The sequence below is a fragment of the Carassius gibelio genome, chromosome A14 (assembly GCF_023724105.1).
Source record: "Carassius gibelio isolate Cgi1373 ecotype wild population from Czech Republic chromosome A14, carGib1.2-hapl.c, whole genome shotgun sequence".
Taxonomy (NCBI): domain Eukaryota; kingdom Metazoa; phylum Chordata; class Actinopteri; order Cypriniformes; family Cyprinidae; genus Carassius; species Carassius gibelio.
In genome coordinates this window covers 24323480-24350558 of record NC_068384.1, presented here as the reverse complement: position 1 = coordinate 24350558, position 27079 = coordinate 24323480, and the positions used below count along the sequence as shown (strand labels likewise).

At 40.4% G+C, this 27079-nt stretch overlaps 1 protein-coding gene across 1 annotated transcript; it reads left to right on the top strand.

Annotated features, from left to right (window-relative positions):
* The first annotated feature begins 1300 nt into the window (after positions 1-1300).
* Positions 1301-26768, top strand: LOC128026930 (mastermind-like protein 1). The gene is made up of 5 exons (XM_052614205.1): positions 1301-2748; positions 17866-19251; positions 22490-22672; positions 23051-23252; positions 24196-26768. The coding sequence occupies exons 1-5, from the start codon at positions 2413-2415 to the stop codon at positions 25236-25238; spliced, it is 3150 nt and encodes a 1049-aa protein (XP_052470165.1). The 5' UTR covers positions 1301-2412; the 3' UTR covers positions 25239-26768.
* Positions 26769-27079: the final 311 nt, after the last annotated feature.

Genomic DNA, 27079 nt, shown 5'->3' with positions numbered 1-27079 from the left:
GATCGACGTGTGTTTCATGAGTGTGGCTTCATGTGGAATTACGAATGCTTGCTTTATTCAGAGAATAAATATTGTAAGAATGCCTGGTTTCCATCCCCCCCCCCCCCCTACTCAAAAGAAACCACCTTTTATAGTACTTTTCCCTCCCAAATTTATGTTGCACTAATGCTAATTGATTAAAGTGTGAAGTATTTCTGTGTTATCATAGTATTTATTTAGTTTAATCTTCTGAAAAATGTGAATTGCCAATGAAAAGTCACATTTTTGGAGATGGAATCTGCTTAAGTGTCGTGAAGTGTCAAGGCTAATAATATTAAAAGTCCTAAAAAATACATTTCTCTTTATGCCTAATGTAATATTTATAAATAGATTTTATTTTGATTCTGAGGTGACCTGTTACCTGGACTTTTTATGTTCTGTTATTACCAGAGATTAAATATTTTTCAGTTAAACTACACATGCTCATAATTGTTTTGTCTTGACAGATGTACTTCCCCAATCAGACATGCATGAATTAAGACCAAAGTGTTGGGAAATAACACCCATGTGATGTCAGACTTGTATAAATGTTTGCATACTTCAAAAGTGGACCTAGAAAGGAAAGTGGCCTCCAAACATTTTTGGACACTTAAATCACAACAAAGAAATAATAAAATGATGATAAATGCTTCAAAATGAAGACAATGGGTGGTTAACTACACCACATTAGTTTGCATAGATTTTGTAATCTAATACAATGAAGTTAAAGCATTAATGTGGTGTAAGTGTTCAGTTTCGTTATAGTCAAGCTCAACTGAAACCAAATGTGGTGATAAACCCCCACCTGAATCAGGACCAACACACTCTTTCTGTTTGTTATCTGGGGCAATGGTTGAGCTTTGCTGCACGCAAGAGAATAATTTCCTGAAATGGACTGAATTCTTTAGAAATATCTATTAGAGATGCAGACGTTCAGCTCAGCATTATAATACTGTAAGAGAGAGCTATTATTGTGATAGCTGGCTGAGTTGCATAATTTGGTTTTACACAATCAGAGTAGCCCAAAGATTTGTGGTGAAAGCCAGCTGCAGTGTTCTGCAAAGCTTACTGCCATTTTTATTTAAATAATCGTTTAATTACACCCAAAAATGTAAACTGAGGTATCATGAAAAGGGGGATACCCAAATCTAACCGAAAAGTAATAAAATCACATGAAGAGAAGATGTCTCCGGTTTTTTCACTTTATCATATTCTAGCTTTAAGAAATGCACTCTTATTTTCTCAATAATAAAAAAGTGAAGTTGAGGAAAGGGTTTAACAGTGAGAGTTTGTGATTGCCCGAGTGATCTGTCACTCACATCGCGTGGATAAAGCGGAGGAAAAAAGAAAAAAGGAAAAAAAAAATAGTTACAAGATGGCGACCAACAACTGCCTGAACACTGGAAAACAATAGAGACAGCGCAGCGGGGCAGAGTTTATTTCTTTAACGTTTGCTTTTTCTTTTTCGTGTCGAGTCAGACCGGGGGACAGTAGCTGGATGTGTGTACTTAAGACTTCTGGAGCAAATTCGGAAGAAAGTGAGTTTATAATGCTTTGTCTGAGGGCTAGTTAGCAAGCAGGCTAAGCTACATCCGTAGCTGTAATGCAACAGTGAGGATCAGCTGTTAGCCGCACTGCTACTTTAAAAGTTACTTTTACTAGTAAAACTCGCTCGTAACTCTCTAAGTTTGTGTTTTGGGGCTGAATGGGTGTCATGTAAGCGCTTTTAATCCATCACTTGCTAACCTTTCGTCGATAGGTTTTTATCTTCAAGTACGTCTTTTGTCAAACTTCAACTGTGAGGAGAAAAAAAACTGCTTATTTATTTTTCATTTGTTGCTAAACATTTCGCGACGAGAGAGAAAACCGATTTAACGTGTTGTATGCGCAAATATAAATACTGAGGTAACGTGAAATGTTTAAAATGGTTTTAGTTCTCTCAAAACGAGATTCATTCCTGAAGTAAAAGTTTTGAATCCTCTTAAACTTTTCTCTAAATTATTTACAAATGTAAGTTAACTTATATGACGAATAAGTGGTTCGTGTTAGTAAACGGTTTCATTCATAAAATAGTTTGTGCTTAATTCTAGTTTGTGTCAAGACTCCCGGCTTGAATATAACAGTTATATAAGAAACATTGTTCCGTGATTTTTGAGCGATCGTTCGCGTAAAAGGAAACTGATCAGAGTTTCGACTTTTTCTGAATATAAGCTCACACATCTGAAGTATAATCGATTTGTTTTGTTGTTCAAGGAGGTAGATAGTAATAAAAATGGAGGCAGTTGAGTGTGTTTTGTAAAGACACACACACACATCTCTGAACAGCACGATCTGTCCTGAGAGTTGTGCTGGACTCCGGAGACTCGAGTGAGTTTATAAACGCGGTTCTTCTGGATGATGGCGGATTTCGTGGTGCCGCGGCACAGCGCGGTGATGGAGCGGCTGCGGCGGCGCATCGAGCTCTTCCGGCGGCATCACAACGGCTGTGAGGACCGCTATGACAGAACGGCCATGGAGCGACTGGAGATTGAGAGACAGCAGACGTTTGCGCTGCATCAGCGCTGCATGCAGACCAAGGCCAAGCGCACGAACAAGCACCGGCAGCCAGCGGCGACGAGCGCGGAACCCGCGGGGCAGAGAGGCACGGGCGGCGGGGGAACCAGCGCGGAGCTGGCCGACGGAGGGAGCGGGACGCCCGCGGAGCAAAGCAGAAACAGCACGCTGATCGCGGTAAGTCTATGTGTCACGATGCTTCTCTAGCTCTGATAACTGAAAGATAGTAGCTTTAAACCTCACGTGTTATGATTTAGAAACTATTACCATTGAGCTTACTCCAATAGGACTGCAGAAGCGTGTTATAAGTTACTGTGAAACTCCTTAAAGACGATAGGGACGTAGAAATGCAGTTGGGTGCTTGAATGCACAGATCTTGGAGCATCGGGAAGTTTGAGGCGCTTCTGCAGGTGTGTTGGTTGAAGTCTCACAGCTGCTCCGTCAGCATCAACAGCGCGGAGCTCCTGAAAGTGACAGGAGCACGCGTCCAGCACATGTCACACGAGCTCCGTGGCGAGATCAATGAATGATCAACTCATGCCAGTGTTTGTTTTTGCAGCGTGCATTGCATTTGCAACACTGATTGAAGCGTTCAAAGCCTCCCTGCTTCTAGTTTTCTCTGAAAGCACCCCTGAAAGACTTAAGGTCATGTGTGCGTGCATCGGAAAACTAAATGGTAAACCAAGAAACAGAGCAAGAAAATGACTTTTCTTAGGTTTGGAAAATGTATAATGCAACTTCTGATTGTGAAATGTTCCTGCTGCATCTGCCTGACACTTGCTCTGATGTTTTCTAATACAGTGACATTCAGAAATAAAGTGTCATCAAAGTCCAATGCTTTGTAGATCCACTTTTAAACAGGAGTAGTATTTTGCCATGCTTCGGTCTTAAATAACAGGACTTCCTTCACATGGTGTTTTCCATGTAAAGATATTGCTATTGATTGAAACGATGACACACAGAGTAGTGTATAGTGTTGAAACCATGGCTGGTTTTACAGAGACTGTCAGGCCCCTGAAACTGATAGCATGTCGTTTGTGAGCATTAGGCCACAAAAAGCACTGCAAAGACAAGTCATGAGTGTAGATTTGCATAAACCTCAGCGGAATCATCTCACAATGTACTGCTAAGAACCAGAAAACTCAACCGATAAGGACAGCTTTCTTTATGAATGAATCACCATAGCGTCTATAACGTTTGACAGCAGGTTTATTCTCCTGAGAACTGACACGGATCTAACGGCCATGCATGAGGACCCTTCAGTTTGGGGTCTTCGTGTGTTGCATGTTGGTGCATTTCTAACATTAGCTGATTTATAAATTTCTGAGGGTAATATAAGTCTAGAGATATACTGTTTCTCTCGAAATGGGCCTACTTTTCGCTCGCTTCATTTGGCTTGCTCAGCTAAATATGTCTGTAGGAGTGTAGTTGCATGTGTCAAACGATCAATATGAGCATCCCTAACTGGCATATAAACATAATATACAAAAGTAATTAACTTTAAGCCACACAAAGTCAACATGTGGGTATTTCTTGCTCTGAATCTGTCATAAAGTAAGTTTATTGATCTTTGAAAAGGTGTACCTGCGTTATTATGCCATTATCATTATATTCGTTGAAACTGGTCTTCGAACGACAATATTATTGCAATGATTTCTTGGACAATTTATCATCCAGCAAAATTTGTTATCGTGACCGTCCTATTGACAGGATTGTTTGGTAAACTTCTGGAGTGGTGAATGGTAGGGCTGCTCACAAACACTTGGAAATCTGCCTAATCTAGCGCACATTTAACTAGCTTAACGTTATAGTGAGAAGCCATGTAAAGTTGCTACTATTTATCCTTCAATTCCAAATGATAAACAAAATTTGAGATTGATGAATGATAGGATAATTTTAGTGTTCCCATTTGCCCCAAAACAGTAGTGTTTCTGTGACCAAATGAGGGGAAAATATTGAGATGGTTATGATGTTGGTCAGTAGATGTCAAGTTTGCTGTCCCTCCCTCAGCTGCTGTATTAAGCCCCAAGTATTCTTTGGCTGTCCATGTTCTGTGACGTGTGAGCTCTGTCTGCGTGACATCTCTGTGGTACTGTGCATTAGGGCTAAAGCAATTATTCAACATCATTGGAAATCATCATCGTCGAAGATAAATGTTGACATTTTTGTTGTCAAAACATTGTTTGACCTCATGTGGCCTAAGTGTGGTGCAAGACTTTAATGCAACTCTCCCAGATGAAAAACCAGAGAAGAGGAGACTGACTCCACAGCTGAACCTTAAGCTGCTTAGAGCAAAGTTTAAATGAATTTGTGAATATGTGCTGCATGTTTTCCTCTCAATAACGAAATGGCAAACAACAAAAATGAGAGCGGTGTGAAAACAGTAGTTAAGAAAGCATCTGATCATAGCATTTGTGGATAAGTTTGCACCAGTTCTGCAATCGGCACTCCAGTCACGCCAGGTTTATTTATATAGCGCTTTATATAATTAATTGTTTTAAATACTTTACAGTATTAAACAAGAAAGTCTGTCAGGTCTCGCTAGTGAATGCAAATATAAATAAGTAAAAAATCATTACATTGAAGTGATAGTGCGAATAAAATAATTTATCGCTATTACGCATCTTCTGAAAGCGTACTGAACAAGCAATCGTGTTTGTAAGCTGATGCATATGTAAAAACATGATCATCAAGCATTAAACCGCATCGAAACCAAAACTACCTACTGTTACTGAATGACAATCCAGGAAGTGGTAGAGGACAGTGCGTGCTTTGGATGTCTATGGAAGCGATCTATTTAATCAAAGTTTTAATCATCGTTCTGATTAATCGTCTTTGACAAATATTTGATTTCTCAGCTTGTGCTGAAAAATGCATGAAGAACAATAAAACCTTTTTTGTGTATTTTGTTTAAGAGCAGAGACTCTGTTTTTTGTCTTGACACATTGCATGTTGCGATATTCCTACAGCAAAATATTCTGCGTGCCATTAAACTTAAAAAAGGCAATAGAACACAAGTTATTAATGCACATACATTTTTTTCATTAAAATGTAAAAGATTTAACTAATCTGTAAAAATGGTCAATTAAAAAAAAAACAATTGTTGCAATTTATTTAGCCATGCACATCATTGTAAAAAATTTTTTACGTGTGCCCTCAATCTTCGATATGACCCTCCAACTACTTCTTTGATGATGGGCAATAAGGTTGCCAAATGATGATTTTCAATCCAGCAATTAGCACACAACTTTATTAATTCATTCATTTGGTCAGTGTTACTAGTGTGTTACAGTGTTGCTAGTTCACAGTGAAGTCACAGTAGGAGAGAAAAGACAATTGTGCTTTACTTTTGAGTTGATGTCATGGCACCCCTTGTGGCAGCATTGAGTGACGTGTGCTTGCATTACTGAACACAAACTTTTAAATTGAGTTTACATGAATCGAAAGCTTTGTATTCATTATCTGGATACAAGAAAGATAAGCTCAACATCGTGATGTCTATCAGCCCGACCCTATTCAGGTCAATCATAAGCTAAGACTGAACAAGTAAAATGAACGCTTTCTTAATGGTAGTTTTCTAACCCTTGTTTCTGACATTGTTTTATCTAAACAGCAGATATTTAATAACTGCCAGAAATTCTTCAGTAACCGATCAGTCCTCCCAAACTTCAACACTCAGTCATTCAGCTTTGGTATGGTGTTGTTTTCTTTATATGGGATGCTGAGTAATGAGGGGATGTTGCTACATGCTCATATTAGCTTAGATTTAGTCACTTCAAGGCTGTGGCTCACTAAATCTCTGACTGTTCGCGGCCCACATGAGCAGAGTGTAGGTTTGTGTAGCAACTGTTCTGTAAATGTGGATCTAAAGAACGGACCAGACTTGTTTTCCTCTCTGGTTTTATTCCCATATCATATTTCTCCCCTCAAGAAAATAAACACACACATGACTCTTAAGAGTTAGTGTTCTAGTTCGGCTACAAATTAAATCTCATTCACTCATTCTCATGTTGTTTCAAACTACATAGAGCTCAACAAATTTGGTAAAGGAAGCTCAGATGTGCTTGTTTCGCATGCTAGAACCACTGAGGTTTGTTCTCACGCTTGAGCACGGTTTACCATATTTGATGTGCTCTGTGTGTGTGTGAAATAAATTCTGAATTAAATCATGTAAAGTGTGCTTTCTCTTTAGGAGATTGTAAGTAACCCACTCCTTTCAAATAGATTACATTTTGATGGTGTTTTTATGAATGGACTTTTAATGGAGGGACAGAAATCTGTTAAAAAATCTTTATTTTTGTTCTGAGGAATACAGAGAGTCTTATTGGTTTGGAACATTATCAATTTAAAATTTTTGGGTGGAGTATCTCCCTTTTAAAGAGACAGTGCTCTCCTGTGCCACCTCACATCGATTATTCATACAGACAGTGAAGCGATGAAATGGATGTAACATCTTATTTTCTGTATTGCTGTATATCTGAGTTACCAATTATTAAACGAAATCGTAGGGTGGGACTTGGTTCTATGTATCAGTTGTTGATTGGATGTTGAGTAGTGGGCGTTCGTTTAAAAGTGGAGGCAAATGAGCATGAGTTTAGAGGGCTGTGTTTAAGAGAGCTAAATGAGTGGAAGTTTCTTCATGCTCACTCTAACATACAGTCATGATCATTGTCTTGCCAATAATCATCTACTTACAAGGAGGTGTTCCAACACTTATGATGTTTAACCCATAATTGTAAATTAAAAAGTGTTACCATTTCATATAAATCCAAACAGTCATGCTTATATATTCAAGCAATTGATTATCGGTGCAGATTAATCGGCAAAACCGATTAATCTGTCGACTTCTACTTGTATCAGTGCAAGACCACTTAAGTGAACTAAAGAAAAAATCTTGATGTTGAAGACACTTTGTTCATGTTAACTACAACCACAGTAAGGTAAGCGTTGGTGGATGGATACGTTTTATGCTCTAGCAGGACCGTTAGCTCAGGTGTTGTAGAATAGGTGCCAGTGTTTTATTCTAACTTGCCAAGTAGGTTATGTTTTGCGTTTGGAGCAGTCAAACTAGTTTGGAGGTTGTTTGACAAAGGCTGTAGTTTGAAAGAAAGCATGTCAGAGTTCGGCTGTAGGACAGCGTTGCTGTAGTTTTGGGATGGTCATTCTGGTTTGATGAAAAGCATTTAGCATGACTCAGGTCTGCTCACATTCACCCCTCGCCCTGCTCGCCCACAGCTGTGACTCACTATTGTTCCCAGTGGCCCCTGGACGGCTGAATGTCTCTGTGCACTTTCACACTTAAATGCATCTGCAGTACACCAGTCTCTCACCCTTAGACAGGAAGTGTTCATATGCTGTGCCACTCTTATAGCCTGGTCTTACAGAGAGTACTTGGGCCACTTAGTCTTAAAGGAATGGTTCACTCCACCCAAAAAAATGTGTCACAAACATATGACTAATCATGACTTTTCCTTCAGTGGAACACGAGACCCATTCATTACAATCAGAAAAGTGTTAATTGAATGGATTGCCATTTGAAAGAAAATCATCTGGGTTTGTAACAGTGTGAGGGGTAAATTGTTTGTTTGGGTCAACTGCTGGTTTAAACGCAGATCTCCTGATGTTGGTGTAGCTTATAGATGGGCTGTTGATTGTAGTTAGCTAGTGCTGTAAGAGTGTGCCTTGAACATGAAGCATTGTGCCGAAATATAGTACATCTAGTTGTTTTTCCCTTCCTCGCATTATGACTCAACATAACTCACTGTTCTTGTTCAGCACTTGGCCTCCATCTGGCCTTTCACAGCTACTGACCTGGGATAACCAGGGCTCAGGGCAGAAATGCAGACGCTGACAAAAAAGAAAAAAACCTGGTGTAGGTAAAAATTGAAAAATAATATATTTTTTATTTAAATTATTAGATTTAATTAAAATTTAAAATGCTACCTTTTTGGGGGGTTTTTAAATAGTTTTTGAATAAATGCAGTCTTGGTGAGCATAAGAGGCTTCTTTTTAAACCTTAAAGGGGGCATAAACTGTTTCTGCTAGTCTCATGTTATTCTTGAGTCCGAGCCGGCGCCAGCGCAGCACTGGTGAGGGGGCGGATGAGGTAACCAGAGGGGGCAATGACGTAGCAAACAGTAAAAACAAAATAAAAAAAAATAAAAAAACTTTTGTGGCCCATTCATGTATTTGTCAGACCGTAAACAAGCCTGTTAGAGCTATTAGAATACTGGGTTACTAAGAGGGTAACTACTAAAAAGTTACTTGGCAAATACAGATGGCAGAGTAGCTGTTGAATAAGACTGAAAATCTGACATCCAGGAAGTAATGTCTTAGGCAGCAGTTTTACCACAGATACATACAAGTTATGTCATTACAACCACCAGAAATACATAATTGTGTCTGCTTTACAATGAAACACAAGCTCATTGCAGCTGATTCCATGACTGACAAATTGCATTCATTAGGGCCTTTCGCACCGCTTTAGTTCCAGAACTAAATGTACAATACTAAAGTACTGGGATGATTTTGCATGAACTATTTCCCAGTACCATTTAAAGGGTTGCATTCGCACCGACCGTGTGTTCTAGGACATGACGTAAGCCGGTTGACAACGACGTCATTTGTGTGCGACGTACAACAGCGTTAACAACAGGAGGTTGGAGGATGCTGTGATTGGAGCAGTGTTTTTGTTGCATCTCGTGGGTTTCACAATAATGTACATGGATTGTCGACGTATACATAAAGCAATTGAAAGAACGGAAAGGAGGATTAGGATCTCCAACGACAACTGGCAGTGCTACATTTGCTACAAGTGCCTGCACTTGCGAAATAGGTTGACACAATGTTTACAGTATGTTACACATCGTTTTTAATCATGGCGGGACAGGGCATTTTCGAATGATTTGGCCAATCAGTGTCTACTTGCGTCATGGTTAGTACCAGTTGTGCTGGTTAGACCCTGCTCCCTGCTAATTTGGTTCTCGAAAAAGGCAGTCCGGTACTAAAATCGCACCCAGTTTCTGCGGTGCGAAAACACTAAAAAGTGGGTAGTTCCACAAATGGTTCTGGTACTATGAAAAGGTTTCTGTGACGTGAAAGGCTCTATTCCAACCCATTTAACAGATGCCCTGTTTTGACGACCATGTCTTGCGTAATATTGCAGTTGCGGTAATTTTAATGCAGTTTTACCTACCGCCTGTGGTTCTGACTCCTGTCGGGATCTTTTATCGCTGGAACCACTCCATCTTTCAGTATCAAACTGGGGCCTTGTTTATAAAGCATTCATCACTGAAATGCCAGGAAAGAAACACACGCCCGCAACACAGGACTTCAGACTGCGACCAAGTCTTTTTTTTTTTTTTCTGCCGGTGTGACTGATTTTTGTAAGGGGGTGCACTGGCGCGACCACAGCGTTGTCCAACTCATAAGCGCTGCCATTTCTGTTGAATTTGAGAAACCTCAAAAGGCAAATGAAATGAAACTAAACCACTGAGAATTTATCAGCTCAGACTTCAACACAAACAAACCTGTTCAAGTTCAGAACAGCTTTACTTGGGAGCCAAAGTTGATTTTGTGACACTGTCACTCATAGGCGGAGGGTGTACCAACTTTAGGGTAAGGCTAAAAGCAGCCAAATGCATTAAACACAAATCCATCTTTTTAGTCAACAACCAGACATGGGTCTCATGTAGGCTCATACAATGTTAATTAAAAGGGACTGATTTTCTATGTAACGTGATTAACGATTTAATAAAAACATTAGGAATTGATAATTAGGCTATATACGATTTCTTTTCCATGGTTAGTCAATCGGATAATAAATTATATAGAAAGCCACATTATTAAGTTTGATCTATAGTGAGTTTAATTAAGCGCACACTCAAGAAAAGTCCCGCCCCCGAAAGTTCTGGACCTTTGAAAAAGTACCACCTCACGAGCAGGGACTTTCTGAGGGGCAATACTTTACCCAAAACTTTTAGATCCCGGTTCCTGCTGTGGAAACACACCTAGTACCAGCCCAAAGTCCCTAGTTCCTGGGTAAAGTTCCAGCGGGGGAACGCAGCTTTACTGACCCAAAACCTTTAAACTATAGGTTTGTTGTGCATCGTTTACTGCTACTTTAAATTGGGTACCAAAAAATTCTGATACTGCAACCTACCAAATGAAACACTAGAAATAATACCTTGATATCATCCAGCTATTTATTTATAAATTAAATGTAATCCATAATTAGGACACCTAAGAATCTGTGTGACTTGAGGTCATTCATGTATGTAGCACAGGACAAGTTACATACCAAAGTTTAATGTTTGGAGTTTGTGCTGCTTTATCTCGGCAAAGAGCACTAATAAATGAACAGCTGGTCTGAATTGCACATACAGATTTTTGGCTGCCCTAAACCATTTAAGGACTAATTACTAGCTCCACTAAAGGAAATTACACACTTGTTGGACTTTTCCCCTCATTTGTGAAGTAGCAAACCGCAAAACTGAGGTTAGTGACCCAAGTCTTTGCACTAATATTGATTGCTGCACTCAAGCGGTGCTCTCTGCCCTCAGGCCAAAAGCACTGCTCCTCGTCCGTACGGACGGGGGTGGTCCGTTGTAGAAGGCAGGGCATCAAAGGAGAGCTGAGCTTGCTCTGTGCATGGCCAGGAATTTGGCACACTCCCGCACCCCTCTGCGGTCTGTGTGCTGACTCTTTTGTTGTGGGATATGCGTTCATACACATGGTAATTAGACTGATGTGGTGGAGGTGCTTCTGAGCGGGGGAGGCACCAAGATGGAGGGAAAGTAAGAGTTCAGGAGATTAAGAGATGTATGGCAGTAAAAAATAGCTTTGGGAAGAGTTTTGGCATGTTTGAAAGAAAAGACATTTTTGTGGGTGTGCCGCCCAAGTGAGGTCGTCTCAGAAAAGTGACTGTAGCTGATACAGAGACCAGTTTTTCAGGTTCAGAAACTCTGCAGTGTGCTGGAGCTGCAGCTGGGAGGGGAGTTCACTTCAGACGGGCCGCATGCCTTCACTTACAGCTTCACACAACAACAGCTCATGCCTGTTCGAATGGGTCGAAACCCGCTCTTCTTTTCTATTTTCAACCCTTGCTTTGTTCCTATTAAACAGCCCATCAAGCACCAGGCCCCCAAAACCCAATGACATGGCATTTGTGTGCTCACTGTAGCCATAAATTAGTTGTGGTAACATTATGGTTTCAAAATGTGTGGTGTGTAGTGTTGGGCGATATGGTAATTTTTCATATCGTCAGCCTGTGAGATCGACGATACACGATATTATCGTGCATGGGCGGAGCAAGAGAGAGACATTTTGTTCTTGTCATAGCAGAACTATTTGGTGTTTTAAACTGCGCATGTGCACGAGAGAGAGAGCCTATGGGATCACCAATAATAGAAAAATATATACTTTCAAACATACTGATAAACTAACTTTAAATATAATGACGAGACCGACGCACCGCCACAGAAACCAGAATCAGATGCGTTCTGACATAACTGTGACATTAAACTAAAGTGAGGGCTGGTTTAAAATTTTGTACATATACAGGCCATTCATATTACTTGTTAAAGTGCAATGAAATGCCTTATTTGTGTGTGGATGGACACTTTGTAACGGCCAAAACTATGTGTTTTGCATCACAGGGCTCCAAACTGCGACTAAAACGGTCGCATTTGCGACCATAAATATTAAAATGCGAATTAAGTTTTTGCTGAGGTCGCCACTGGCGACTAGGCATATGTATTTACATGTTATCTCTTAAAAAATTGCATGTAATGCCTTTTTTCCTGATTTGTTTTGCATTCACATCTTTTGTTACATTGAGAGAATGTGCATTGAAGTTTTAGTGGGAAAAGAGAGTTTTAAACAGTCCTAATCTGCCGCGCAGCAGTGCTGACACACACCTGATAAATGCACGAGAGGGAGAAATGATGGAGACTTAAAGAGAAAGTGCAGAAAAACAGCGTCTATTTCGTTCATAACTTGAACAAACTACAACCGGTAAAACTGTCATCTGTGTGGATATTTGCAATATCGTTAACAGTTCTCATTTATAATCATAAGGCTTCTTCTTAACACGATCTTAGTCCATGCTGTGTTCTGTTAATGCATGAACTTCATTATTTGAAGTGCACTTGCCGTCCAGTAATCGCAAAAAGCTTTGTGCTTTGTTACTTTTTAATTTACAAAGTATCAGCTTTAAAATTATTCCAAATTCATAACAAAATTCAAACCATAAATACAGTTTTGGTGCTCTTTAAGGGGCCGTTCACATATCGCGCCTAAAAACGCATGGAAAACGCTAGGCGCGCCGCTTTCTGATTTTCAGCTCTAAAAATCGCTTGCAGTAGCTCTGCTACTAAATTTATTTCAAAATTGCAATCCATATACAACTATGATCAGCTGATCCTTCATCTTGGCTGAGCTCTCAACGTTGTTACGGGAAAGGATGAAGCTGATTGGTTGGTTCTTGTCACATGACCTGCGGTGCGCTTGCGGGATTCTGAAAAGTTGAGATGTTTTTAACTCGATGCGGTGCGGGCGCGCCAGGAAAAAAGCAAGCGCGTCGCTTCCATTATGAGCAAGCACGCATACCGTGCGCCTACATTTGACATGTGAACGGCCCCTAATGCGGCAGGCGCGATCGCGAGTAGTGCCTCAGTTCAAGCAGCACGTGAACCTATCATACCTTGCTCTTTACTACTAGAGTACATAATGAACATGAATTAACATCAAAAGGTAGGCTATTTTATAAGAGATTCTACACTTTCAAACTGCGGAAAACGTGTAAAGCTTGTAAACATTGCAACGTTATATTAACCTCACTAGCCTTTCGGTGTCCATCATCAGTCAGCTAGAAAAATAACTATAAAGAGGAGCATTTTGCTATATTTATGAGCTATTGAATTTTAATATTTTTACTTAACCTGTTGTCTACATGATTCAACTCCTCCTAAAAAATTTAATTTTACTAATTAAGAAAAACGGACTGAAAGTGTGAAAGACAAGCACTCTTAAAAATAAAGGAGCTCAAAAGGTTCTTCACAGAATAATTTTGGTTCCACAATGAACCATTCAGTCAAAGGCTCTTTGAAGAACAATTTCTTTCTGACCTTTTCATAATCTGTTATTGTCTTCAAATGTTAAAGGTTCTCTATGAAACCATTTAGACAGGAAAAAAAGGTTCTTCTATGGTATCATGAAGCACCTTTATTTTCAAGAGAGTATGACACATTTACAGGATGCATTGAGGAGGACCCCAAACTATACTCAGGGGCCAAGTGATGCTTATGGTCCATGATATTGGGACAGATTTTGTGTAATAAACAACGCATGACTGTATAATTTAAGTTGGAAAAGACATTTAGCTCCCACTTTAAGTGAACCTTCATTCCCAGGTCATCTACAAGATGGATTAAGATGCTGATAAAGTCAATAAAAGATGAGACCCAAACACGTCAGTATGATTAAAAAGTTAAAATGTTAAATAATTTAAATAAAACACATAAAACATGTTTATTCTGTGGCACCTAAAAAAATCATTTGGCACCTAAGTTTTTTTTCTTATAGGAGCTAATGGTTTTTTTTTTTTTTTTTTTTTGGAGCCGTGCATCACATAGTGCGGTGTGCATTGTTATTATTTTGTCTTTATTTGTAAGCCAAGAAAGAGTTAATCTCTCATGAATGAGAAGAGTGCGTAGCTGTGTAGCAGCCAATAAATGTGTGGGACACCAACTCCTCGTTTTCTATCTCATTCATTTCATGGATTTAACGAGTTATCCGAGTCAAAGCTTTACAACTTCTTCAACGTTTCTTCAAAATGAGGAAGAAAATGTTATATTTACGAGCACTAGTCTCTGAGGAAATGACATGAATCAGTTTAAAGCAGGAAGAAAAGGTATAATTACCATTCAGTTCATTATTATTTTCAGTTCTCATTATTTACAGTTCATTTGAAAAAATGGAGTGAAATGTGCACAAACGTGTTTAGACCACTACAGTACATTACTACAACATTAGGGTTGGGGTTATTAAACTCTACACCTACCCTAAACATACACTTACCATAGAGTTGAATAAAAACACAATCTAATTGAGAGAAAAAAAGATATTGTTGGTTTCCTGTAGCTGTATCCCTACAACTGTGAATATAACCTATAATGAATGTATTTGCTGTACTGTAAGGGTAGGTTTAGGGTTGTGGTAGGTGTAGATGTTAATGAACCATAACCTTACAGTAGCATTAGCAAAGTCAAATGCATCTTACAGACATATTTAAACTCGCTGACCGTGTTCACAGGGAAACGCAAACCTTTTGAACAATATGTCCCTGAACAACAACAAAAGATGACCGAGTTGAAACATTTAAATTATGCACCGTAATGTTATCTCATGCATAATACAGTGCATTGATTGGCTAAAGAGTTCCTTCTCATGAATAATGTGGAGAAATGCTTAGAAACTGATGACGAAGACCAGGGCTGGGTGGTATGACGGTGTATATCGTTACCACGTTATAAAATACCACATCTTTTAAATTCTGGGTATACTGCAACATGTAAATAAGTGGGCGTGGTTAACACATTTGAGTTAGCACGTACATTATTTGACTCAAAATGATCGGACACGGATCAGAAATAGAAGATGATAACCTTCTGTGATTTAGACACTTCTCTCAACTTGAGAGATTAATGCATCACATTTTACTGATGCATGTCAGTCTTCACAGGGCTGGTGTCAAATAATGACGTGGTCATGAGGTGTGTGTAATTTAAACCACTTAGTCAGCACTAACTGATGTTCAGTTTGCAACTACTGAACTCCTCCTTGTTTTGATTAAAGCTCCAGAGGAAGATAGAGCAAAACAAGCCCCTTAAAAACGCAGTATAATAAGTGGATACCAAAGAACAAATTTAAACAATATAACTAGTATTAATATTATCCTAAACAAACTAAAAGTAAGTAACTAATTTATTTTAATATAAATCATTTAGATTGACGTATGACAATAACATGATCATTTAAAAATGATTCAGAAACAACTTATTTTAAGTTGAATTGCACCTACAAGTTGCCTTTATTATATAAAGCCCTTTTTGTTGATTTTCATAATAACTACATATAACTATATAAAAATATAATGTTACGTAGTAATAAAATTAGTCACACCATGAGACAGAATTTTGGTTATTCCGCTCATTTTGGTCAATGAAGATGCATTTTAGCCAGTCACTACTCAGAATAGACCCATTTACTAGGGGTGTAACGGTACGCAAAAATCACGGTTCGGTACGTATCCCTCGGTTTTAAAGTCACAGTTCGGTTAATTTTCGGTACAGTAAGGGAAAGAAATGTAAACCTTAAACTGCAGGTTGTTTATTACTTTACACTTTAAAAAAAAAAAAAAAAAAATTTTTTTTATAAAATGTATATAAAAAAGAATAAGAAATAAAATACTGCTGCAAAGTTCTCCACTAAATAAAATACTCTCTCAAACCAATATCATATTTAAAAAATAATGAAAAATATAAATAAATAACTATGATTACAGTGCAGCATTACCAATCCCAGCTTGTAGGCCTGCTCATATTTAAAATATATATAATATAACTTTTCCAAAGTGTGACGTGCAGCATCAACAGTTTCAGTTTTTAGACCTGCTCAGATTTCGTTATTGCGTTGGACCGATCGGAATTAAGAGCAAAGGTCTGTTTAAATGCCGACGGGAGCTGCGTTTGAATTACAATCGTTTCTTTCCTAGTTGTAGTGATTCCTTTTGAAAACCTTAGGACGGTGACACACTGGCATATTGCACCTGTCAAACATAGTCTATTTTGCCGTCAGTACTGTTGACGGTGTCCTTTATCTGTAGGCTTTATATTTATGCTCAACATGAAGTATACTAGATATTGTTGTCGTGAAGACAAGATCCTGGTCTGTCGGCTGGCGCGCTGCTATATTTTTTTACACACTTACACCTACGTCTACTGATAAAGGACACAGTCAACAATATTGACGGCAAAATAGACTCTGTTTGACTGGTGCAATATTTGAAAATCTATAATTATTCATTTATTTTTTAAATTACATTTATATCTGAATTTGTCAAACTATAGACTTTCAAACAACAAAATGTCATCAATTAAAATTTATTTTTGTACAAAATGACATATAAACATATTTTCCTATTATATTTTGCCTGGAAACGCTTCCAACATGCTTACGTGTCGCGTGAAAAATAGGTGTCGGTTCTATTTCTAGCATGCACGCGTTTTCCGCGTGGCTCGAGCCACATCTGAGAAGCACGTCTCAAGCAGGCAGTCTGCATGCTCTAACCTGTTAACATGGGAGCCGAATTAAAAACGGACCCGCCACGCAACTGAGACGCTTGCGCCACACATCCAGTGCCTTAGAATCAGCTGCAGGGCAGGATTTGCGCTGAACATGGAGACTTCCACCACTCAATATGTTTGTTTGGAAACACGAAAATGTATATGTTCCACACACAAAATATTGCATTTGGTACACACATGCACCATACCGAAAGCCCTGTACCGAAACGGTCCGGTACAAATACATGTACCGTTACACCCCTACCATTTACTATAACTTTTCTAAAAATGTATTATAACTAAATGTGTGTATTCATGTGTAAACAACCACATGCGGTATATAAGTTGTTGTTAAACACCATACAGCACATCATATTCAAGCCTAGAGGTTTCTGATTGGAAAGCAGTGGCCCTTTATTTTTAAGAGTGTGATTCATTAGTAAGAGTCTGTCTGTTAAAGTGAATCATTGTTAAACAAGTTCTTAATTACGGTTAATGCATGTAGAAAAACTGTGTTCTTGGTCCACACAAGAATGTTTTTCTTTTAACAACATTGTTGGTTTGTTTAATAGGATATGTAATTCAAAAGGTGAGTCATAGTGGGAGTCTCTCGAGTTTAATTCTCATAATTTGGTACTCGTTTTCAGCTGATTATTTCAAATTTGATCTGCATTTAATAGTGTATGATTGTTTATTTGTAATTTGCATGGAGTAAAATAATACGGGAACAACATCTTTACAGGGAATGAAATGGAAAGAATTTGTTCTGAAATTAGCTGACAAAATTCTTGTGTGTATACTTGAAAATGTGAATATTTGTAAAAAAGTTCATGTTACACTGCAGGGCCATTTAAATGACAAAGTGATTTATAATTAGTCACTGCACCTAAAATTTCCATCATAACTTATGAATTCATATAGATTTTAACAAAAAACTTTCTTTGTGCAGTTACAGGAGACTGTCAAGAGGAAGTTGGATAATGCTGGTTCACCCCACGGCCGTGACCAGGTCAACGGTTTCACCGATGGCTACCCGCCCAATAAAAAACCCTGTGTTGAGGATGCACTGGGGGGTCTTAATGGGGTCTCAAATGGCATAGTGCCTCCTCGCTCACCTATGGACTCCAAACATAACGTGTGTACAGATACCATGATGGCCAATGGGAACCACAGAGTGGTTGGTGCAGCGCACAATGGGACGAGTCTAACTGATAGCGGTGCATCACATGGCACAGAGTCAGATTTCCTCCTGAAAGAAATGAAGCAGGAGCCGGTGGACGATATCTTGCCCTGCATACTGCCTGGAGGAGGTGGGAACGGAAACCACAACCTCTTCCCTGACCTCAACCTCAACGATCAGGACTGGAGTGAGATCATGGAGGAGTTCAACCGCTCCGTACCCTACGAGGAAATCCAGGAGCTCTTCAGTGACAGTTTTGGAGATCGTAAGGACCCGGAGCTCCCGTCCACCGGTGCAGCTCAGAGCTTGATGCCGTCAGATCTGGTCAGCGTGAAGACTGAATTTCCCCCCGCTACGGCTCCCTCCGCCTTCGATCAGGACTCTTGCAATGGTTCACCTCAGGTGAGACCCACCTCGTCTGGGCCTCCGCTTCACACCAACTCCCCCGCAACGGCTCCAGCCACATCACCTGCCCTTCCTGTGCAGCAGCAGCCCACCAGACCACTCCCGAATCACCTGCTGCCCGCCCCACCCAAAGACCTGTCCCCCGCACAGCAGCTGCAGCAGTTAGCAGTACGTGAGCAGCAGAGGGCGATATTACAAAGCCAGCAGCAGCAGCAGCAGCAGCACGTGGTTCAGAAGCCACCACAGCAAAAACAGCAGCAACAGCAAGCAGCTAAATTCCACCAGCAGCCCAACCACTCAACATCTTGGCCCCAAAATGCTCCCACCCAAAGTCAAATGGGCGGGACCTTTGGGCTTGAGAAGTCCACCAGCCCTTCTTTGTACCCACAAGACTTCCCCAACCCCAAGACCCTGCTCATGCCCAACAAGGGTTCTCCCAAAGCAGGCGCTCCAGCCGGGTACATGCAGCCCGGTGGGCACGCCAACATGTTAAGTCACCCAGCCACACCCACAGGCCCCCTCAACCACCCACCCAACCCAGGAGCCCAGGCAGCCATGTTGAACTACAGTAACACTAAACCCCTGTCCCATTACGAGGCTGGAGCACTAGGTGCACCCAGGGGCCCTCCGGCCACACAGAACCAGAACAAACAGAACCAGGCCATCCTGAACATGATGAGACAACAGCAGATGCAGAAGCAGAGGCCGGCCAACATGAACTTCAGACCAGTGCACCACCAGCATGCTCCGGTAAGACCACCTTCTCACTGCATTCATCACATCTGTTGCTAACAAGGGGTTTTGTTCACCCTAAAATTTGAGTTGTCATGTACTCACCCTTATGTTTTTCCAAACCCATAAGACTTTGGTTAATCTTCTAAACACAGATTTTATGTATGGGAGTTTATATGTGCATATATGATGAACTGATTTAATTTAGACTTATTTTAGAAACACATTACATCACATCACGTATGGTGAACATGAAAGCTTTTACATGCATTTCAAGCTACAGCAAACCGCATGGGTTCTCGTGCATCATGTTTGAACCTTCATTTAACATTTTTACCATATTACCACACTTAACATAACTTTTAGTTTCACTAAAATATATTAATTTGTGTTTCAATGATTACCCAAAGACTTTTTTTTTTTTACATATTTGGAGAGGGAGGGGGAATGCAGTTAATATTCGAAATTTATTTTTTTGGAAAAAAGTTTATACAGACTTTAACAACTTCACAATGTATTTCGATAGCAAATCATATAAAATGAAATATCATATTCATTCTTTTTTCATAAAGTACTAATCTGTAGTTGTAACTACATGTATGCTGAAGAATCTTCAGTCTTGAGAACCTTAAAGGGATAGTTCACCCAAATATGTAAATTGTCAACATTAACTCGTCCTCAAGTTGTTCCAAACCTGAATGAATTTTTTTTCTCCTGCTAAACACAATACAGTGGCTCCAAACCATTTGGACACACAAAAATAGGGGTGCTCCGATCACGATCGGCCGATCGTTAATGCGCATCTCGTCAGCTGTTACTACACAGAGCCATTGTTAATAGAAAAGATGCGCAAATCACGTTAATTTTCAGCGTTTTTTGGCGCATCTTCTCGGTTAACAACGGCTCTGTGTAGTAACAGCTGCTCTATGTGAAATCACGCATCTGATGGAATTAACCGCTGATTAAATAACCGGCTTTACTGACGAGATGCGCATAACGATCTGCCGATCGTGATCGGAGCACCCCTACAGAAAAATGTCTTGAATGTCATTGCATTACACAAAACATCAAAACAATGATGACAAGATCTTTCTGCATCACTTCATTGGAAATGAGATGCTCAAATTAGACTAAATGGAAAAGATTATCAATGATATTTTCAGATCCTGGAGTTAATTTATCTCAGAAGGCTCAAGATGATGTTCAGTGATGAAGACCCCCCCCCCCCCCCCCCCAAAAAAAAAAAAACCCACCCCCTTCTAGGAGCCAGATAACCTCATCCGCTAACCTTGAAGATATTATTGGCAGCAGGGAGTGTTTCTTTCTTCAAGAGTGTTTTGAGAAAATTTATATTACTCCCCTCAGCACAGAATTATGCATTGAGGCATTAGGTAAGAGGTATCCATATAACAAGAAAAACACATACTGTATTTACATGGAAGATATTTACTAAAATTGTTAACCGGATATTAACAATAGCCATTTGTGCTACTGAAGTATAAGAAAAGCTATTTAAACATTTTGTAAAGTAGGCCATTGTGATGCATGTCCGACTGAAATGGTTTCTTGAATAATAACATGGTGGGCGGGACATGACTTTGTCGTCAGGCTTTGATTGGCTCATTGCTGATTGTTGTGATCTTGTTAATTGAGGGATTATTGTTCAGCCCTTGTACCAGTGAACACTTCAACAGGGAGGAGGTCTCTAATAATATTTGTTATTTTGATAAATTATAAGTGTATAACAATTCTATGGATAAGTCATTTATAATAAACACTGCAATAAAATAAGAATAGTCAGTTTTGACTTTAATGTTGACCAACAGTCATGACTAAATCATTATAACGTTCACAGTCGGCAGCAAAATGAATATAAAAACACATTGAGTATATTATCCAGCTCGAGGGGGATTCAGCCCGTCAGCCTGTGTGTGTGTGTGTGTGTGTGTGTGTGTGCGTGTGTGAGTGTCTGTGTGTGTGTCTGGCAGTGGGCCTCATGCGCCCCGGGGTTGAACAGTTTGTCTGGGTCAGGCAGCTGGTTGCTAAGGAGCAGAGAGCAGACAGCCATTCTCTCACACACACACACACACACACACACACACACACACACACACTGCGGTGGGGGCCGGGATGGGCTGCCAGAGACGGGTCAACAGAGGAAAGGACAGGCAGAGCCAGAGAGGGGGGGTGCAACAAAGCAGTCTTTCATGCGTGCTGCCTGCCCACCCGACCGCCCCTGGCTTTCGTCCCGCACCCCCCGTTCTTTCGGTTTAAATATAGCTGTTTAACCCATTTGGCATTTACTTTTTTCTTGAGAGATATCAACCTTTTTTGCACTGTTTATCAAATTGTTATTGTTTGAATCTCTATCCACATCTCACTTTTCAGATAACGCTGTTTAGTGTCGTCATTGACCTCGAAATACTTCTGCAGTGAGTGAGTGTGTGTGTGTGTGTGAGAGAGAGAGCATGCAAGTGTGTGCCGGGTGTTTGTTGTGAGAGGGTGGCTGCCAGCGCTTGCATCTCTGCTGTATTTTTAAACCATCTTATTCTTCTTCAGCACTGTCTGTAGTCCAGAGGCGCTGAGGAAGCGTTTCGCCTCACGATCAGGTCGGATCAGAAAGGAGATGTGCTGTTCAGCTGCTTTGATGCTTGAATTTAAATGAGTTACAAAGCAGTGAGATTTGAAGCATTCGGCGGGTGTGGATTGCATGAATTACACTGTAGGAGGGGGAGTCACACAAAACCGGCCAAGAATCTGTTCTAGTTCAACTTAACCACAAAATCAGAAAGAAGAAATCATACATTATATTTGGAGAAAATAAAGCCTCATTTTAGGACCATTTAATATTTGCTGCCCAAATTCTGATTCCTTCAGTGCCATATTACATTTACATTTAGTCATTTAGCAGATGCTTTTATCCAAAGTGACTTACTATTACTTAAGATTATATCAAGGTAATTTTCTTTATATAAATGTGTAAGAACTATATTTATATTTATTTGAACTTTATTTGAAAATAGCTTTCTAATATTTTTTTTTAATTCTATCGGTTTTCTTTTTATTTATTCTATAATTTAAAAGCCCTTGCTACGTGTACTGTGTATAAGCTGACTGATCTTGTTATAGCACTTCTATATCATCGCTCTTCTGTTGGTTTTGATTGCTTCCACTGTCTTCATCTGCTCAGCTTGAAGATGATATGAGCAGCAGGGAGCGTTTCTTTACTATAATGTTTCTCACTCGCTCTGTGCAGGATTCAGGGTCTTACCCCTCCGCAGCTCACGTTCCCGGCCCGGGGAACACTATGACACCTCAGCAGAGCAACAGCAGCATCCAGGCTAACCATGGCAGCGCGGCCTACATGAAGCAGCAGCAGCAGATGCAGTTGATGAATCAGCAGAAGCAGTACTTCCAGAGACAGATGATGGCCGAGCAGGTGCCGCTCTTCTTATTTCTGCTTCTATACAATGCTAGCAATAGTAGCGATGATCAATAAATACATGTATTAATCCTCATCATCAACATAATTTACTATTCTTTCTCCAAAATAAGTTTTTTTTAAACTGTGGTTGCAAATATAGAATGATGATGGAGACTTATATTTTACAGCTACAACAGAAGTGGCTAATTTAATCCAAATGTTAACCAAGTTTAAACGGTGTATATATCATGGCTAAAGTTTCATCCATTATTTCATGGAGGTGTTTTGTTTTAAAGCCCCACCTCCAGGGGGCAGCAGCCTCACAAGAATAATTTGCCACAGTGCCCCTTCATGACAGTATTTGAAGCAATAGCTGAAGTGTGTTTGTTGCAGGAGAAGCAGCGGCAGCAGCAGGAACAGCAGCTGCAGAGACATCTGACCCGTCCACCGCCTCAGTACCAGGACCAGCAGAACCCGCAGGCCCAGCAGAACCCATTCCAGCAGCAGCAGCAGCAGCAGGTGTCTCAGTTCACCGGGGTGCCACCCTGCCTGGCCCAGCAGCACTCCTCCGGCTTCAGCGAGCACAACATCTCTGGTATTCACCTTTCTCCTCCGATCAGTTGCATGTTGCATCAGTAGAAACTCTGTTGTTCAGAATACATGTGGACACATATGGGCTGATGCTAAAAATTAGACTTAACCACCTCCAAGAATAATTTGAGTGATCAAGTGGTTTGTACCCAGTCTGGACTTGAGATTGGATCGCAAGAGCCATGTGTACAGGTGTAAACAAGATGCCTTTTTGGATCAAAGTTTGGCTTGGGTGGTGGGGCAGTAACCTCTCAAGTTGAGGATCTGATGACAGGAGCAGTTTGTTTTCCCTGCAAAGTGAAGCTGGTAAAACAAAGTTGTGGCAAATGAGTTTAGAAAGCGGTTTAATTCAATTCAAGTTTATTTGTATAGCGCTTTTTACAATATAAATCATTGCAAAGCAGCTTTACAGAAAGTTAAGTTTCTAGAATATTTAGCAGTAGCTTATCAGCGGTGATCGTCAGTTTATGTGCATATGGCAGAAATTTTCTGAAAAATGAATACAAGACGTAGTCAACCAGACGATGAACATTTATTAACAGCAATTATTATATGATTCAATCACACTTGTAGCAATATTTGTTAGTTCTATATGTTTTGCCAGATCTTAAAAAAGAAATAAGCAGCCTTGTCTTAAAAAAAAATCCTGCACTCATCAAAAATGTTGTATACATGCTTGAGTGTAGAATGTTCCTGGTTTAATTGAGGAGTATTGCTTACAGTCTGCATTAAATAAAAATGTCCCCTTTATATTTTCCAAATCCATTTTTAATTTAATTTTAAACCGTTATTTAAAATAAAAAAGTCCTATATACATTACAAAACTGAAGACAAGATCTGTGGCTTCTTCCATTTGTAATTTAATTTCATTGAAATAATTTAAAAAAAGCTTGCTAGATGGCAAATGGCCGTGTTGTAATTGTGATTGTTTGGTTACTCTGTTTTAGGTGCATCTCAACCAATAGGGAGTGTGAACTCTCTCAGTGGCCCCACCCCTGGAACACAACGGATGTTCTCTCAGACACAAGGCATGATGGGAATGGGGGTGGTACAGAATACTGGCCCAACCACTGCTCCCCCTCCAGCCGCCGGTCAAGCAGACATGAACCTCTCATCCTGTGCAGGCGGTCTCGATGTGCAACAAGTCCTCTATGGCAACATGCCCATGCATCCCTCCCACCCCAACCAGCAGAGACCGCCGGTGTCCTCAATGTCTGCCGCTTACCGCCAGAATGTTCTAGCAGCCCAGCAACAAGCACACTTGAAAAACCAACCCAATGCTGCTATGTTGAAACAACAACAGCAGCAGCAGCAACAACTGGCCCGTATGCCCAACAGCATGCCCAACACCTTGGCTAATAACATGGGCTCTGCTATGCCCACCTCCATGCCAACCAGTATCCAGGGTGCCTTGCCCTCGCAGACCCAGTCATGGCAGCAGCAGCAGCAGCAGCAGCAGCATCCAGGTCTCCAGCCCGGCTCTGCTAACGGAGGCATGCAAGCAGGTTTCCCCAACTCTGGCTTCCACATGCAGCCAAGATTGTCCAAACTTCCCAACAACACCCCGTTTCCCCAGGGTGGCATGGGAAACAGTGCAGCTGGTAGGACCCTGGCAGGAATGAATCCTGGACAAATGATGCCTAACATGAACCAGCAACGGACCAATAACCCAGGCATGTCCCAACAGCTGTCCGCTCCTGGCCAGCAGACGGTCCAGCAGGTGCAGCAGCAAGCGCCGCCTCAAACTGACTTGGGGTCCTACAGTCAGCCACAGGCCGGACCCAACCGCACCGCAGGACTTCAGTGCAGTCAGGCCTATCAGCTGAACAGGACCCCCAATCAGCAGCTCCAGTTTAGCTACAGCACCCAATCAGGAGGCAGCTTGTCCGGGTTTCCTGCCGAGACAGACCTGGTGGACTCTCTTTTGAAAAACCCATTGACACAAGAGTGGATGGACGATCTAGACGAGCTGTTGGCCAGTCACCAGTGAGTGATGGCCATGAGCTGATATCAGCCAATGCTGATGCCTTTGGTAGAGGAGAAAACATAAACATACACTTTTGGATGTTTTCTGAAGTGGTGAAACTTCTCATATCACGGTCAGATCTGCTGTGTTCTCTTTTGAGTGTGTATATATATGGTGTATATAAAAGAGGTCAAGTAGAGCACAGAGCCTGTGTCACTGAAGTATTCTCTGGACTGGACATTTCAAAGAGGGAAATGCTCTACTACTGAACCTGTGGCTCAGTAAAACCACTGAATTCTCTTATGAGTGTGCGCTCAAACACAAGTTGAGCCATTCACATGGTTGTGTTGCCTATGTGTTCGCTGTAGGCACGAGGAGGGTCTGTTCAATGTCAGGAGTGTCTTGACACGCTTCCACAGGCCTTAAATTTGCACTCTTGAAGATGCACAATATGTGGTTTACAGTAAAGTGGTAGTTTACCCAAAAATGAGTGTATTTGAATAATTTACTAACCATGTTGGTCAAACCCATATGACTTTGCTTCAGTGTTGGACATTGACCGTTGGTCAACATGGATCACGTGTGCCTTGATAAACACTGACATCATATCCTTGATGTCACGGAATTGCAGTCGTAGATGAACGAAGGTCAGTAACAGATTGTGGATCCCATAGAAATTGAGAAGCGCCATAAACTGAATCCTACGAGATGCAAAACGTTTTCACTGTAAATTCCAAAAATTATTACAAATTCCAAAATGGTTGTTTGATGGCAGACTTGTTGATTCAAATAGGAATAAGCTGCTCATCACAAAAGCAGTTCATTCAGAGTACTGAAGCCTCTTCTGCACAGACATCCATTCAAAATCAAATGTGGACCATGGCCCTCCAGAGCAAGATCAGACCTCTGCTTTTAGATGCGTTATCAGAAAACTGACCCTGTGTGTATTATCATTCTTCAGATGATCTCATTTGTGTGTTCCACTAAAGAAAGTCAGATGAGTTTGGAACGACATGAGGGAATAAAGGATGACGACTTCAGTTGAACTGTTAAGTTCCATATGGTGTATGTTCATTGGTTAGTTTCTCATTGACTACATTTAGGAAGTAGATGCTTTGTGGTTTGTTTAATCAGGCCATGAGCACTTGAAGGAGTGTAGCTGAGACTAACTGGAGCACTGTAGAGTTCATCCTCCTCACTATTAAAGTAGATTGCATCATACACTTTCATGTTACACTACACTAAGTTGCGTGTTGTTGTTGTTGTTGTTTTTTTCTGAGAAGCCCAGAGCTTCTGTGTTGGTGAGAGGGTTAATAGTCCTGTATGTTTTCTTCCTAACCGTGTTACAAACTCTCTCTCCATCTGAGATTCTGTGACAGGATTTCATGTATATTTATATATATTTTCTGTATGTATGCGGTTTCTATTGTTCAGGAGAGATAGATCTTATTTTTATATGTACATTGTTGCAAAATTTTGTAAGTATTTTATACGTTTTATTATTGTTCTCTGTAAAACAAGAGTATTGTGTAAATATAGTTCTCTAGAAACGGTCTTGTTTGGTAAGTTTATTTAGCGTTTTATGAATGTCTGCGGGGTTTTGTGCATTAGCAACTTAGTTTTGATGTAATGAGGTTCATGAAAGCGTCCGATAATACTCTAATGCAGCACAGATGGACATGACACTGATAAATGTAAACCCCCTTTAAAAAGTATCTTAACACCATCTGTGAAAAATGATCATGGAATCCAAAGATGACTGGTTTGAAATTAAAGGTGCAGGTTTGTAGGACCTGCCACAAGGGGGCGCACTATCAAAACAATAACAATCTCGTGGTTTGGCGCTAAGCAGTGTGGAATGATGG

What these genes read in the sequence shown, in the direction of transcription:
- LOC128026930 (XM_052614205.1), top strand. Translation starts at nt 2,413, where the DNA reads ATGATGGCGGATTTCGTGGTGCCGCGGCACAGCGCGGTGATGGAGCGG. An exon ending in GAAACAGCACGCTGATCGCG is followed by an intron (nt 2,749 to 17,865) that starts GTAAGTCTATGT and finishes TTCTTTGTGCAG; the next exon opens with TTACAGGAGACTGTCAAGAG. An exon ending in TGCACCACCAGCATGCTCCG is followed by an intron (nt 19,252 to 22,489) that starts GTAAGACCACCT and finishes CGCTCTGTGCAG; the next exon opens with GATTCAGGGTCTTACCCCTC.